Here is a 16288-nt window from a genome sequence, read left to right as displayed (position 1 = left end):
CATATCATTTTGAAATGATGCATCTTCTCTCCTCACTTAGCCTACATGATACACTCCTCTCAATTCCTGGTCCTATCAGCAGGCAGGGGGTGTGGTGGGGGAGTGCAAGGGAGCGAGCTAGCCAATCCTGACCGTGGGAATTATAACAATGTTGGAGTGTCATCAGTGCTATAAGAGGGCATGTTCGCATCAGAACAGGGCTTTTTCACTTGATTCTGCGAGAGCGCCTGCTGCTGGACTCTTGCAAAGAACAACTAGCAGAGAGGCAAGGAGAGCTACCAAGAGCACCAGGGTAAACCTTGCCTGGAAACCTGGGAGCCCTATCTGAGAGAGGCCTATCTGGAGGGGCATTGCTGTGGGAGAGGCCTTGTGTGAGCTTCCTACAAAAGAGGGTCCTAAAAACCTGGCTGGCCCCCTGAGCAAAGAGCAGAGACCTCCCATGTAAGTAGATATCCCAAAGCCATCCATTGCGTGGGGAGCCATCTGCCATTATCCATTTTCAATAGTGGGTAAAGGGGGGGGGGAACTGGGTAGGCCCTTTGCACAATTTATTAAATCTCATTAAAATGATTTCTCCATAGAAAACCACCCTCTCTGTTGAAAATGAATTGTGGCGGGAACTGCCTGCCTTAATCCTTTCCATTAAATTGCATGGGAAGAGGGAGACACTGTGTAGACCCTCAGCATATTTGTTTAAAGTAAGGAACAAGTTACTTACCTGTAACTGTTGTTCTCCAGCATGGGTCTGGCATGGATTCACATGCTCATGAATATTCCCCGTCGTCAGGCTGGGAATCCTCGGTAAAGAAAAAAACAGTATCAGTTTCGTTTCTGATCTGTCTTTCATAGTACTAACCAATCACTGATCTCTGCGTCATACTGACCACAGCCAATGACTGCCCTCTACCTAAGCCCCGCCTCTGGCAGCCATCTTCAGATTTGGTAGCACGTGAAGTGGCAGTATGACCAAGTGAAGAGCCGCAGAGGGGTAGGAAGGAGGGTTCGCATGTGAATCCATGCCAGACCCATGCTGGAGAACAACAGTTACAGGTAAGTAACTTGTTCCTTCTCCAGCATGGGGTCTGGCATGGATTCACATGCTCATGAATAAAGAATACATAGCAGTACACACATGCACAACCACGGGAGGTGGCAAAGGCTCAACATTAAGCATTACATCAAACTCAACATTAAGCAAATCTTACCTCCTCACCAGGCTCACCTTAGGTGAACAGGTTGCGCAGCACTGCTTGGCCGACCCTGGACTCCTCCCTGGAATCCCGATCGACGCAGAAGAATTTCGTGAAGGTGTGCGTCGACCTCCACGTAGCAGCCCTGCAGATGTCCAGCAAGGGCACACCAGATAGGAACGCCGTGGTAGCTGCGATCGCTCTGGTGGAATGGGCTCTTGGACGGCCATGCAACGGTCGGTTTGCCAACCGATGACAGTATATGATACAGCCGGAGAGCCATCTGGAAATGGAAGCCTTCGAGAGAGCTTTCCCCTGATTGACAGGTCCAAAGTTCACAAAGAGTTGTGACGTCTTCCGAAAACACTTCGTGCGGTCCACGTAGAACTTCAGCGCTCTAGCCACATCCAGCGAGTGCAAAGTCCTTTCAGCCGGCGACGAAGGCGACGGGAAGAAAACAGGCAACACCAAGGGTTCGTTGAGGTGGAAGTCCGACGGCACCTTGGGCATGAAGGAGGGGTGTGTCCCGAGCACTACCCTCGTGTCGTGAAAAGTCAAGTACGGGGCCTTGCAGGAAAGGGCCTGGATCTCTCCCACCCGTCGTGCGGAGGTGATGGCCACAAGAAATGCTGTTTTCCACGACAAGAACTTCAACGGAGCCGAGTGCAGAGGCTTGAACGGAGGTCCCATGAGCTTGGTCAGTACCACGTTGAGCTCCCACGCCGGGGCCGGAGCCTTCACCGGTGGGAACGATCTGAACAGTCCCTTCATGAACTCTTTCACCAGACGATGAGACCACAAAGACGTCCGCCCCGTGGTTCTGGTGTATCGGGAGATCGCAGCAAGATGAATCTTGATGGACGCGTGCGCCAGTCCAGCCTTGGCCAGCGTCAGTAGGTACGGCAGTACTTGGGGAGCCGTAATCCGTAGAGGGTTAATCATCTGTGCGTGGCACCAGACAGAGAACCTCTTCCATTTGTGTCCGTAGCATTTAAGAGTTGAGGACGCCCTGGCCTTTGCAAGAACCTCTCTGCAGTCGGCCGGTATGTCGTATCATCAAAACTCTAATGCTGCAGGAGCCAGGCCTGCAAGTTCAGCGACTTCGGGTCGTGATGGAGGATGGCGCCTCCTTCCCTGGAGAGAAGATCCGCGTCCATTGGCAGCTTGATTGACGGGGACGCTGACAAGTCCAGAAGGTCCGGGAACCATATCTGCCTCGGCCACGCAGGTGCGACGAGGATCATCCTGCACCGTGACCTCTTGAGCTGGGTGATGAGCCGGATAAGCAATGGCAATGGAGGGAACGCGTATAGAAACAGGCCCTGCCAGGGGAACGAGAAAGCATTGCCCATGCTCCTCGGCTGGGGAAACCTGCTGGCGAACCTCCGGCACTTGGAGTTCGTCGCCGTCGCAAACAGATCGATCTGGGGTGTGCCCCACCGTCGGAAGAGACGGTCCACTAGATCCTGTCGTAGTTCCCACTCGTGGCACGAGCGCAGCTCCCTGCTGAGTGAGTCGGCGATGGTGTTTTTTATCCCTGCCAGATCAAACGGCACCAGAAACATCCCCTGGGCGACGGCCCAATGCCACAGATCCTGCGCCTCCCTGGACAGGGCTGGGCACCTGGTTCCGCCCTGTTTCCTGATGTAGAACATGGTGGTGGTGTTGTCGGTGAAGATCCTCACCACCTTGCCCTTGAGGGACGGAAGGAAGGACCTGAGGGCCCAAAACACTGCACGGAGCTCCAGGACGTTGATATGGAGGGACTTCTCCGTCAGGAGCCAAAGGCCTCTCGCGTGCAGATTTTCGGTGTGCGCTCCCCACCCTTCCAGGGAGGCATCCGTGGTCACTGTCTCCTGGTGGCCGGGGGTCTGGAAGTCCATGCCCGCCGTCAGATGCGCGCGGGTGCCCCACCACCGGATCGCTTGTCGGAAACTCTCGTCGAGTGTGATCCTCTCCTCGAAGCTGCCCGTCGTCTGGATCCAGCGCGCGTCCAGGAACTCCTGCAACGGGCGCATCCGGAGCCTGCACAGGGGGATGAGGTAAATGCAAGAAGACATCATTCCGAGGAGGGACTTGATGGACCTCACTCTGGCCGCGTCCGCAACCAGCATCCGCTGCACCTTGCCCAAAATGGCCCGACCCCACGGCCAGTTCAGTCCTGCTTCGACGAGGCTTTGCCGCCTTGACCTCCTTGGCGACGAAGGTGGGGTCTGCCTGACTTGCCTCGTCCCCTGTAAGCTTCCTGCGACGACGAACGGGCCGCTTGACGGTAGGTGGAAAATCCGCCGCCGGAACCTTTGGAGGCACCCTGTTTGCCTCCACCGCTACGAAAGGGCGGCCGCCGTTGCTGGAGAACCCCAAGAGCCCGGGCCGTCTCTGTGTCTGCCTTGATGGCTTGAAGGGAATCGTCCACTGTTTTCCCAAACAGGTTGTTTCCGTTGAACGGCATGTCCAAGACTCTGGTCTGCACGTCCTGATGGAAGTCAGTAGCCTTGAGCCATCCAGGCCGCCTAAGGCACACGCCGTTGCCCAACTGGCGAAATCCAGTGTCAGCGATGTCCATCGCAATGGCATGGTCCGACGCCACCTCTCCTTCCTGCAAGATCTCTAGGGCATCCGCCCTCTTGTCGTCCGGTAGGAAGTCCAGCAGGGGGGCCAGTTTGTACCACAACTCCCTGTCGTAGCGGGCTATGATAGCCAAGGCGTTGGCCGCCTTAATCGTCGTCGCTGCAGACGAGATGACCCTGCGTCCCATCGTATCCAATTTCTTTCCCTCGCCGTCCGGCGGGGAGGTCGACGTAGAGGCCGCGCGCCCCCCCCCCGCTTTCTTCCTGGCCGCCGCGGAGACGACTGAGTCCGGTGTCGGCTGTGCCCGAAGGCACAAGGGGGCCGCGTCTGGGACCCGGTACTTCTTCTCGTACCGATCCCTTCTAGCCGGCGTCGTGGATGGGTTCTTGAGGAGGGCGAGGCCCTCATCCCAAATATCATCCAGTATAGGTACGGAGAGGACCGTCTTCCTCTTGGCCTCGCGCCGTTGATAAAGGAAACCTTCCTTCTTCTCTTCCGGGCAGAGCTGGAAAAGCTCGAATGCCCTGGTGATCATGGAGTGAAATGATCCAATCTCGTCGGGCGGGGAAGCCCGGGTGGGAGGTGACGACGGCAGATCCTCGTCGTAAACCTCGTCGTCCGTACCCGTTGCGGCCGTGTCAGTCCCCGTATCATCTCCACGAGTCGTGGACGGGGAGGAGGGCTGAACAGTGCGCGATGGCTGAAAAGGAGGTGGAGGATGAATCCTTCTTCTCTTAGGGGGAGGGCTCCCAGAAGGGCCTGGCTCCGGGTCCCCCGTCGGGAGCGGTTCCTCCGCTGGTGGTAACGGCAGTCTCGTCCTTATCTCCGAGCATAAGGACTGTATAGCCAACAAAATGGCCGCCGAGTTGTCTTGCGGCACTGGTTGAGGGGATTCCGACGGGCGGTCAGGGGCCCCGTCGGCACCCTCGACGTTTTCGTCGTCTCCCACGTCAGGGTCCCTCCCGACGGGCTGGTCTTCTTCCACGCCAACGCCGTGGCTTAAGACTTCGATCAGCTCTTCCTCAGAGGTTGAGGCCGACTCCACGACGACCTCCTGCCCCCCCTTTTTCTTCTCCGTCGGAGGTTTCACGGGGGTCCTGTCGATGGGCATAAAAGAGGACTCCCTCCGCGGTGGCAGGGAGACTCTGAGCCCCGAGGTCGCCACCACTGGTGTAGCCTCCACAGGCTGAGCCAGGGCCGCCGCGACTGTCTCGATAGAGGCCTTGGCCGGATGGATTAAGGCTTTCACCACCTTAGGTGCGCTCACCGCCTTCTCCTTGGGGGGAGGGTCACTGCCTCGCTCTCCCTCCGATGGGGCCTTCGAGCTCAACCGGGGCCTCTCCAGGATCTTCGCCGGGTGCTCGGCCTTCCTCTTACCCGAACCAGAGCGTTGGCTCGTGGTTGATGGTGCCGGGGAGGATGCGCCCTGCCTCGCGCCCGTAGAGCCCGACTGTTCGGCGCTCCCGGTGCCAGCGGACTCGCTGTGCTTGGCCTTGTGTTGGACCCCCGTCGCCGGGGCGTCCTCAAAGGTCTTAGAAGACCGCTCGGATTTCTTCTTCTCGCCTGACGGGATCTTCCCTTCCAGCCAGTTGGCGAGACGTTGATGGCGGTCCTTCATGGTCCGCTCCGACATATTGCCGCAAAACGCACAGTTCTTCTCCACGTGCGTCTTGTCCTCATGTAGGCAGTACAGACAAAAGGAGTGTTCGTCCTCCTTAAAGACATTCTGAAGCTGGCATCCAGGGCAGACCCTGAACAGCTTTCCGGGCGTCGAGCTTCCCTTCTCCTGGGCCATGTCCAAGATGGGCCTGAGAAACTTCTGGAGTCCTCCAAAAGCGTGGCTCGACGAAATCTTCACCCTTGAGGGGCGTAGACGAATCCGACGCGGGTCCCCGATGATCAGATGAAGAAACGGTGGAGCTTGAGGCTCTTTTGACCGAAAAATCGAAGTTTTTGAGAAAAAAACGTGAAAAAATAGCACTAACGCTCGAGAGCAATAGCACGAGGATCCCAACACTTGAACGTGCGGTAAAAATCTGAAGATGGCTGCCAGAGGCGGGGCTTAGGTAGAGGGCAGTCATTGGCTGTGGTCAGTATGACGCAGAGATCAGTGATTGGTTACTACTACGAAAGACAGATCAGAAACGAAACTGATAATGGTTTTTTCTTTACCGAGGATTCCCAGCCTGACGACGGGGAATATTCATGAGCATGTGAATCCATGCCAGACCCCATGCTGGAGAAAGCAATTAATTCCCATATAGAGAAATCATTGCATGAGTTTTGTTAGAGTTTGAAACGAGCAAAGTTCATGCCCAATGTGTTAGAGCCGGTATAGACCATAAAGACTTGGTAACTGTCCTTCTGAAATCCTTGACTTCTGTCCCAAAATAAGTAATCCTAAATGCTACCTTTCAAATTAATGTAGGGGGTACAAAACAAAACCTCCCATTTATTCCCAGTGATTCCAAAGTCAGAATTACAAAGCCTTACATCTCATTTGCGTGTGTGTTGCCAAATCAAATTTCCCATTTACTCCTTTATTCCCAAACCATAGTTACGAAGCATTGCTTTAATTTTCATTTGTTTTGCAAAACACCATTTTTTCCCACTGTATTCCTTTGCCTATATTGCATCTTAGTAACAAGCTCAAAACGATTTTTCCGCTTGAATTCCTTTTCCAAACAGTGCCTTTTTAAATAAGAAACCAAGATGATTTTTCCATCGTGCACTCACCCCTTGCCTTTAAATTAAAGGGTTCATATTCAATTGAGGCCTGGAGGGTGGGGGTTGCTGGGAGAAACATATTGTTTCAAATTAAGCCCTTTGTGTGGATCTTGTATTGTATTGTGTATGTTTTCTATTGGTTACATTGAAATTAAATCTGTTGTAAGTTGTCATTGCAGTTTTCTAAATGTTAGCTTTGTTGTTTTAATAACCGAAAGTAGTTAGAGTTGTGATATTGGGTGTTGCCACAGCATTGGTGGCTGATATTGGCTAATAGTCATCTTTGTCAAACCATAAATAAATACTCTTACTATACACCGGCCTGGTTCCTAGTCCTTTGGTGACACAGGGTATTTGTTGTGGTGTGTGCAAGACGTGTAGAAGGCCTCACCAAATTTGAATCTGTAAAGTGCGTTATTGTGCGCCACCTTGCTTGGGAGAGGGGAGGAACACCCTGAGTTGAGTGTGACCACCTAATAAACTGCGACACTTCTCGAAGCTAGGTCCACGCTCAATAAATACCATGATAATAATAATCCACGCTCAATAAATACCATGATAATAATAATCGTGAACTAATGACTTCTCCTGAGGCGAACTGCAGTGCATTCTTCCACATAAACACTACCTGAAAAAGCTCATCCAAGACTAGGTAAATCTTTCATCTTCCCCTTACCTCTGGCGTCCTCGTCAGTAGCTGAGTACAAGTCCTCCTCTGCAAGAGATGAAGAGAGAGAGAACTTTGAATGGGTTGGGACATGGGGCATTCATGTTACAAAAAGAAAATAGAGCGGCATAAAGCGACACAGGGGATAGAAGGAGAGAACATGGCGAAAGTCACCCAGAACCGTCAGTGCCCGTGTTGTGTATCCACACTTCACTGCCACTCTCAGGACTCAATTTCAAATTCTGCAAATCATTGCCGCTTGAAGCACCCTTTTAATATTGAGAAAATCAGCCTGCTACTGTATATCGCGAATGGGTCCCAAATCATGGGGTTTTATTGTAATGGGGTTGTAAGCAGTGATGTAGGCAAGTGGTAGAGGGTTCTAAAGTTGTGGCGTTGTGTAGTGCTGGGACTGTGCAGTGATGTGGTTGTGCCATAGTTGCAGGGTCGGACTGGGGCATAACAATTTCTTGGGCACCAAGGAAAAAGTGTCCCACAGTTGCAAATGGCAATTCACTCCTTTTGTGAGAGAATGTTTGAGTAATGCCCAAGGGGGAGGTTTTTTGATAAAATGTTATGCAATTTGTGCATTTTAAAGAATATTTATTCAATAACACTGGTCAAAACTACTAGCTGCTTGTGAAGTAACTTATAAAACTGGCCTACATGGGTCAAAAAAGAGGCCAAAGAAACTGCCCCACCCTAGCATTTCGCGTTCTTGGTTCGGGCATTGCCCTATAGGCCAGTCCAAGCCTGCTCATATGGCCCGATTCAGAACTCATGCTAAAAGTAGTGTTCAATGCCAACATTCTCCCCTCCAGTTTACAGCACCACCATTCTGTGGTGGGTGGAAATACTGGCGTGAAACGTCTTGCTTTGCAGCAGCAAAAGCTGCTTAAATCTGTCCATTATATAAACATGTGTATCAGTGGCACTGTGAGCATTTCCTTAAAGAATGCCACTTTTCTTTTTTAAGAGACCTTTCTTAAGCTTTCATGAAACCAGAAAAGTGGCACTGCAGTCTGGGAAATGCTAAAGAGAAAAAGTGTGCAATAGCGTTTAATGGAACCCAACTCTGCTTTTAATATGCTAAAGCAGTGCTTTTGAAAGGAGAATCCCCTTGCATTGCCTGCCCTGCATTCCTCATGGTTGCTAAGGCTGTTGTCAAACAGTAGATCGGGCACATGCAAAAGTCGTGGCTTTGATGCCAGACCGCCACAGTACCACTTTATCAGAATATGGCGCTTTTAAGGAAAGTTTTCATCCTTCATAGATGAACACTTTCCTATTTTTGCACGCACCTAAGAATCGCGCCCTTAGAGTAGGGTGTTTTGTGGACTGGTTCAATTGTAGCGTTGTAGAGTAGTCGTGGGGTTTTCTAGTTGTACGTTTGTGCAGTAATGCTGTTCTGTTCTTTCTTTTATGTTGGCAGTGTTGCGGTCCTTGTCGCTGCTCTGGTCTCCATCAGAGGGAAGTACTTGAAGATCTGTCTTCAAGACATCAGACCTCACAGTCCTGCCCGGAGCAGACAGAACTCATTAGCATTGATTTTGAGATAAATTATTGAGAGTGGCTTTGCTGTTCTGAGCATTTGTAAAGCATAAGAAAGTCAATGATAAAAAAAAAAATCTTCATAGCTGGACTCTGTTGCTCCAGCTGGGACAAAGGGCATTTGGACGATGGTGGGATTTGCAAACACCCCCTCCTCTTGCGCCCGCAACGTGCCCAGATTGAGCCAACTCCTCCCGCTCCCAGAACCCATGGCTGTCCTATCGCCACACCTGCCTACTAACTCTCAGGAACTCATCATACCTGTACTATATTCCTATTAGCATCATTACAATCCCTCGGGAAAACAAGGAATCTACTCTTCTCCCCCTTTTGAAAAAGGCTCAGCTCCTACCTTTTAAAAATAAAAACGCTTCATGCCTGGGCCCCTCAGCAACTATTGCTTGGTCGTGGACTTTTCCAATCTAAGAATAATAAATAGAAGGGCTGTTTCGGACTGTCATTTGGAGGTTTTGGTTACAAAGACATTTCTAGTAGGGAATGTTAATGCTTGAACGAGATTTTGCTATAAGAGTATTAGGCACCCTGTTGTTTTAACATATACGTGTGACGGGATAGGGCGAAAATATCGAACACCTTCACTGCAACCCCGATAATGGAGGGTTTTTTTGATCGAATATTTGCACTTTTTTGCACAAATATAGATAGTAAGTGGGGTAGAGGTATTAATTGGGAGTGAGGGATGTGGTTGTGGGCCTGCAGGGGGGTCTCCCCCACATTTATTTGTGCGAACAAATGCAAAAACCCTGAAAAAAATCCGTATTTTCGGGATTCACAGCAAAAGATTCGATCGTTTCTCATTTATCCCGTCTGGCTGTATGCAGTGTAGGAAGTACAGATTCAGTTTGGACAGCTTTGCTGCATTTCTTTCACCACTGCAATACAATCAATTGCCGAACTCGGATATGCAAAATACACAGATGAATTAAAATATTAGGCAGGTCAATTCAAGGGGCCAGTGTTATATTGCGATTGGATCATTTCCACATCGCAAGAGAGGCCATTATTTGCACTACCCTTTACACATTTATGTTGCAGTAAATATTGAGGTACAATGCGCTTCCCTCTGGCAAATTTCCCCCAGGCAACACCTGCAGCCTGAACTCTTTGAAAAGTATACTGGTGGTGTGACTTAAATAAATAAATAAATGCATAAGCAATAGTTGTCGGCATAGAAGGTGCATGTGCAATAGATCATACTGGTGCTAGTTGCAAGCGTATAGGCTCCGATTCTTTCAGCCTCATTACGAGTTGGCTGGTCTGGAAATAAGGTGCCGGTAATCAGGCATTTATCTGCTGGTAGGGGCCTGATTTACCGGCAGTACATCGGAGTGCCTACCGGCAGACTTGGAGTTGGCCAGTCCAGGAAGTTGCTGGTATATGTTGATCAACAGCACTGTTACTAACGGTACCGGTGATTTGGGAAAACCCCACCCCATGGAGTTCTGTGAGACTCCATGGAATGGGGAATTACAAGCGTCTACGCTGCCAGTAATATTCCGGTAATACCGGGATACTGGGTGGCAGAGACGGTACAGTAGTTCCCCGGTATCCCGCTGTAATTACCACTGGGATACAGGGGAACTCAATGAGCCCCGTTGTTCCTTAACTAGATTATTTAATAAGCGTTACCATTAAGACCTAAAACATTATGGATTTGGTGTCGCAACCCGCATATAGATGGAAGCCATTGAAATTCTAGGTAACATATGTAATATTACATCACGGACACTAGCGGTGGCACAACATTGGTGGCGTAGAAAGGAGAAGGCCCAGGAGAAGTGAAAAGGTGGGTATATGTCAAATCCTGAGGGCCACATGGATTAGTATACCTCCGTCCCCAAGCACCAGTCGGAGAGGGGCAAAGTACTCGCTGACCGGTTATTGGAGCCACAGGTGGGGGAAAACAGGAAACTCCAGGTCCCGGGTGGCTGCAAAGAAAATACCAGGTTAGCTAATGGCTACACCGTATTCACAACAAGCATAAACAAATAATAAGAAAGACCTACCCTGGAGGTGAATGAGTAACTTGAACCTAAGTGAGTTTTCCCCCAAGGGTCAGATGAGTAGTGCAGAGGGGATAACGGGACCACGGGATCTGAAGGGAGAGGAGAGGGTTTGGTTGTAGGTGCACAGTTCTTGACAAAGTTCCAAGAGTTCAAACAAAAGGTAGTTGAAGGTTTATCAAGCGCCAAATCCAAAGGTCAATCCATAAACAATCCAAGAAAACAGTTCAAAGTTCAGATAATCCAGTAATACAGGTCAGAAGAAATCCAAGCGCCAAAATTTGAGGGCAATCCAGAAGAAAAAACGAAGTCCAAAATCCAAGAAATTCGATAAGCATAAAGTTCAAAACACAGGAAATCGCTAAACGCCGAGAGATCAGCTGAGAAGCAATGTGTGCAAAGGCCAAGCCCCTTTTATTGCAGTCTTCCTGATTCGTTGGCCAATCGGGGACGATTTCCTGGTCACATGATCTTTCACTTGGTCACATGATCCATTTTCCTGGTCACGTGATCTTTCACTTGGTCACATGATCCAGTGGTTCATTTGGTGCCTGTTTCCTGGAAGCCATGTCACATGACCCCTTCTTCGTGACGATTCGCGTATAGAGTGGTGATCTCCTCCGCGCTTGCAGTCTCCAAGGCAATCCCCACTGCAGGCGTGGAAATAGACGCCAGGGATGCCTCAGAGTGTAGCGTCCTACTAACGATCGAGCAGAGGTGATCACGGGAGGGGTCCATGTTTCTCTCCGCCGCCTGCATATCACCCGGTCGTGATTGGGTGAGTTTGAAAGCATGACAGTATACCAGAGTTCAATAACATTTACCCTTTATCTGTCGTTTTCCCTTCTATGTAAGTTCTTGGGATTCACGTTTTTTTAGTTACCCATTTTCTTTTATAAAGAAGTAAAATCGCTATTATTATAGGTGTGAGTAATATTATCCAGTAGGCATATTAACTTGTATAACCATTTGTCTGTAGGATATATTCAAGATAGAGAGGCCTAACACTTGAAAATATGGCAAGTTCCCGAAGAAGGCTTGGTTACAGAAAAGAGAACCATGCATGGCGAAATTAAAGTCAACGACGTGTACATTTTACATGTTGTAATTACATCTTTGGTTGTGGTTTTTTGTGATTTGTCATATTATGCTGCGAGTTGCAATGTGCTTCTTGGATAGGTTGAATTGTTAACTACAATAATATATGTTATGATGATATGAACTGAGACTGGTTTGTACGGAAACCATTTTTATATTTTCTTTTCATTAAGATTGCGTGTTAGGGTGCATATTCATGACGTATGTATTCTTCATAGTCGCTATGAGTCACTATGCAAATAACTGATGATTAAATATGAATATTTGAATCTAAAATGAAAGTAACGATTGTACCCAAAGTAGTACACTTTAACATTTGTAATCAATTGCATCCAGTTCCTGCTGGCGCTTTATACGCGGAGAGTCCCTGCCCATTTTAGATGCACCCATAAAAAAGCCCAGAAAGCATAAACCTGTCATTCAAACTTGATCAAAATCTAGCAGCCTGCTTAGTAGCAGGAGGGGTCTCTTATGGCCTGGTGGAGGATCATTCCTCAACCAGCATCGAGGAAACAGTCTCTAACGGGTTACCCTCCTTCTCCAATCACTCTGAGATGAAGACCTCCTGGTCATCCCCCTTATTAATTGCATGCATGTCCCCAGGACTCAAAAGAGACCCCGTAATCTTCAATCAGCACATGGATCTTCAAAACAAAAAACATTAAAATACATTAGTATGCCGAATAAAAACACACACACACACGCACCCCCCCCTTAAGGGTGAGCCCCGCGATCCTGCTCTCATGCCCCACACCTAGATCCTATCTTGCCTGCTCGCATTCCCCTCTCCAATATCCTTTGTTTCCTGCCCTCCGACCTTGAAACCTTTATCCTCCGTCCCCGGATGATCTCCACCAAGGTATTCCCTCCTTTCTGCTCTTGGGGTCCTCAGCACATGCCACCGTTCTAATCTCCCTCTTAAATCCTCACACATGTACCCGTGCTCTTCTGCTCTCAGTTGCCATCCCAGTATCCTCCTCTTCCTGCTCTCAGTGGTCCAAACATGTATCCTCTCCATCTTGCTTAGCTGACTCTTCAGTATTCTTTCCATCCTCTGCACAAGATGCACAAATATCATTTAGTGACTCACACCTGGCGCGCTCTCCCATGTGGAAACAGTAATTGCTCATTCTGTGTAAAGAGAAAGCACCCTTCTGATCCAGACGTCACCAAGCTGATGCCAAGTCACTAACCTTGTAGATGCCACCTCCTCCAGATGTGGCAGAGTAGCAGTTCACTGCTGCGCATGTACACCGGACACAGGTCCTGGCCATCATATGGTTTGAATCAGATTGTTAACTCCTTTCAGCCCCAGATATGAAAAATTGCTGAAGGGCAACACCGATGTGTTGCCATTGTTAATCAACAGTAATTGAAGCTTCCTTCTAGTTGGTCACCAAAAGGCTTAAGGTCCAGAAAGCTCAAAATCTGGACTGTATAGCCACCTATGTCTGATCGTATCGCCTGCTCAGGTCCTAGTACCATCCTTGCTACCAGTTGTCTCAACACCGGGTCCACTGTATGCTTATTCAGCTACAGCTTCAACACCGTCATCCTGTTCCCTTACCAAGTCTCTAGTCCAGGCAATCTTTCAACAAACGTCTTTGTCAAATGGTTCACCTGATGCAATAAACTATTGCTCCTACACACAAAACAGAGCCTGACCACACCAAGGGCTAAAGCAGAACAGGAACTGCCAGCAGTGCATCCTCCAAGACAGGGTTGTCCAACTCCAGGCCTCGAGGGCCGGAAACATGTCGGATTTTCAGGACACCCCTCAAATATTAATGAGATAAATTTACATACAATGATTCTAAATGCATGCACATTTCTTCTCATGGATATTAATGAGGGATAGCCTGAAAACCCATCAGGACTCCACCCTCATGGCCTGGAGTTGGACAACCCTGCTCTAAGATGATACTAGGCCTGCATCACAATTCTAACACAGAGAGATGCAAGGACTGTAACCTGAACAGATCCAAGCAGCTTTTTTAGTTAGCTGGAATGCACCCCTACAACATGCAGTGAAAGATCCATGGATTCTCCCTACAATTACTTAATCCCCTTCCACACCCACCACCCCTTGGAAGTAACTCTGTTTTCATGTAGCACATTACAACAAATCAATAGAAACATTCTGGAGGAGGAAAGTGGGGTATAAACGCGAAGGGGTTGAATATTGTGGCACAGAGTCAACTGCGCAGTGTCAGAAACACCTTCATTAACTTTGTCAGGTTGAGGGTGAACAAGACTAGAGGTTATGTGGGGATCAAACTAGAAATATTAAAGATGACTGTGCTTAAGGGGGTAGCAAACGAAGGCATCTCAGAACCCGACCTAGGGCAATGCAGTACTCCCCCGGGTTCCACAAACAGTACCAGTTCCAGTGATATAGCTCCCTACTCACTTCTTAGCAATCGCGGTCCAAGGGATATAGCACTCTACTTGCTTCTTCAAAGTCCCACAAGCAAGTATTTCACCCCCTGGCTTACGGTCCTTGTCAGGCTTCGATATTCCCTCCCTCTAGCAATAGGTCGCTATCCTCAGTGATAAGGTATAATGTTCAGCACACTCGTAGCAGCAAGCGTCTCTTCTCCCTCGCATAAGGTTTTTATCAGGATGCGATCCTGTTGCCCGTCAGACATGGGCTTAATGTGCTTGTCGTTTTTTTGGTAACCCGCAGTGTAGGCACTAGCAAAGTTGGTGAAAGAATAAGGTCAGAGTTGTCATGGAAGCAGCTCTCTGAGTCAGATTCTCTTCCTCAGTCTATGTCTCCTACTAGGTTCCTTTTAGGGTTCTTGTTTGGTTCGATTGTTCAATAAATGTTAGGATTGGCTTTTGCTAGTCGCTCCTCTCCCTCAGCGCAGAGGATTGGTTGTTCATGCTTTTTTCATGTTCCCACACATACAGGTGTTCTTTCTCGTGTTAGGGTTCATCAGCTGTGATTGGTCTCTTTTCCCTATGGGCAATTCACAGCATTTAGTCAGGTTGAGGTGACTGCCAAGGGGTTAAAAACCCATCTTGAAGTCAGAGAGAAGGATATTTCCGGTCTGCAGTGGGTGCCCCATGTCTGCCCAGTGCGTTTGACCTCAAAGACTCAGGAGCCAGATACATGTTCTCATTGCTCTCCCATGAGCAGTACTGGAAATTGTGTGGTGCTTGCGTCCAGGAACACGGAAGCTAGTGAGTGCAACCATGTATCCTAAACAAATCTCTCAACAAAGACCATTAGGGTTGAAACAGAACCATCAGGACACACAGCGTTTGAGAGCAGGGTTTACTTTCGAGATGGCAGATGTTTCAGTGGGATACTTTCAACACTTTTTTCGAACAGGAAACACGATGGACTGGGGCAGGAGGAGAGGCTCTTGGGCAGTCAAGATGTACCTCCTCCAGGTAACCCAACAAAGCCCCTGCAAGCCCGCAAGGAGGGTTGTCTAGCGTGTCTTTGCCACAGCCTATTTAAGCCAAGATTATAGAGAAGTTCATTGGATTTGTCAGGAAAGCTCATGGGTACCACAGAAACGCTCTTCCTGAAAAAGTGCGAGCAGTAAGTGCACAGAAATAGCTTCTAGTAGCATTGATACGACAAACTCGGTAAACAAATTCGAAAGGCCTGGGTCATAGTAATCTTGATGTAAGAGAAAACAGAGCTTGACACCCAGTAGAGTTTATGGTGTTTCAGCAGCTTGTGTCGTCATTATGTAGAGTATAAATAACTCCTCCTACAAAATGAATACTTACACTGAAGAAGTCAACAAACAGCTAAAAACGAAGAAAGAAAAAAATAACCCAATGTACAATTTAAAAAATAGTAAAGACAATCAACAATTCTGCATGAAGAAGTTATGTTCAGAGCATGTGAGGAGGAGTAGCGATATTTACTTTGTGTAAACTTTATTTGCATTGTTTACATTGCCTTTAATGTGAAATTCGTTATTACAAGGCGAAAGAGCGGGGAAAGATCTCCTCTGGCCCATCTCCCTCACCAGGTAGACCTCTTGGGCTTTCCTTTGTTAACATGAGGTGTTTTGTCTTTTGGAAATGGTTGCCATCGTTTGAGGCAGGGAACTGCCTCCCCATGGTTCCCTTGAGCCTGCCTTCCAAGGCACGGATTGTCCCTCCAAACCCTCTAAACCTCCTATTGTGGGAGCCGGCAGGGGAAGGAGCCAGCCCTCTGAGGCCCACACTAAAGCCTCTGTCCGGCCGTGCCACAGTGCCACCAGGAAACTTTCTGGCCCACATGCATCGCTTGCCTGCCGGTGCACCATCGGTCCCGGGGCCTGCTACCTAGATCACCCACGCATCATTGGTAAGCGCTCAACACCTCCTTTCTTTTGCAACTGGCTCTGCACTCTCTTCCCCACGCTCATGCTGCCTGTTTTCACCATTGCCGCTGCAGCCTCTGGGCCCAAGTCCGTCCTGACAACTTCTTTTCCCCCCTTCTGTATTATTGT

At 49.0% G+C, this 16288-nt stretch overlaps 1 protein-coding gene across 4 annotated transcripts in view; it reads right to left on the bottom strand.

Moving 5' to 3' along the window:
• The window catches only part of SKAP1 (src kinase associated phosphoprotein 1), a 2196308-nt gene that overhangs the window by 252670 nt on the left and 1927350 nt on the right, over positions 1-16288 (bottom strand). For 3 of the 4 annotated variants that reach the window (XM_069634617.1, XM_069634620.1, XM_069634619.1), the window contains one exon: positions 7165-7203. The exons of the other annotated variant lie outside the window; for it this stretch is intronic. In XM_069634617.1, the coding sequence (XP_069490718.1) occupies positions 7165-7203 (39 nt within the window). The remainder of the gene's footprint in view (positions 1-7164; positions 7204-16288) is intronic. 4 annotated transcript variants of the gene reach the window in all.

The sequence above is a fragment of the Ambystoma mexicanum genome, chromosome 13, assembly GCF_040938575.1.
Source record: "Ambystoma mexicanum isolate Mex_15411 chromosome 13, UKY_AmexF1_1, whole genome shotgun sequence".
In the NCBI taxonomy this organism is placed as follows: domain Eukaryota; kingdom Metazoa; phylum Chordata; class Amphibia; order Caudata; family Ambystomatidae; genus Ambystoma; species Ambystoma mexicanum.
Note: the sequence above shows the minus strand (reverse complement) of the source record. Positions and strands in the feature narration are given on the sequence as shown.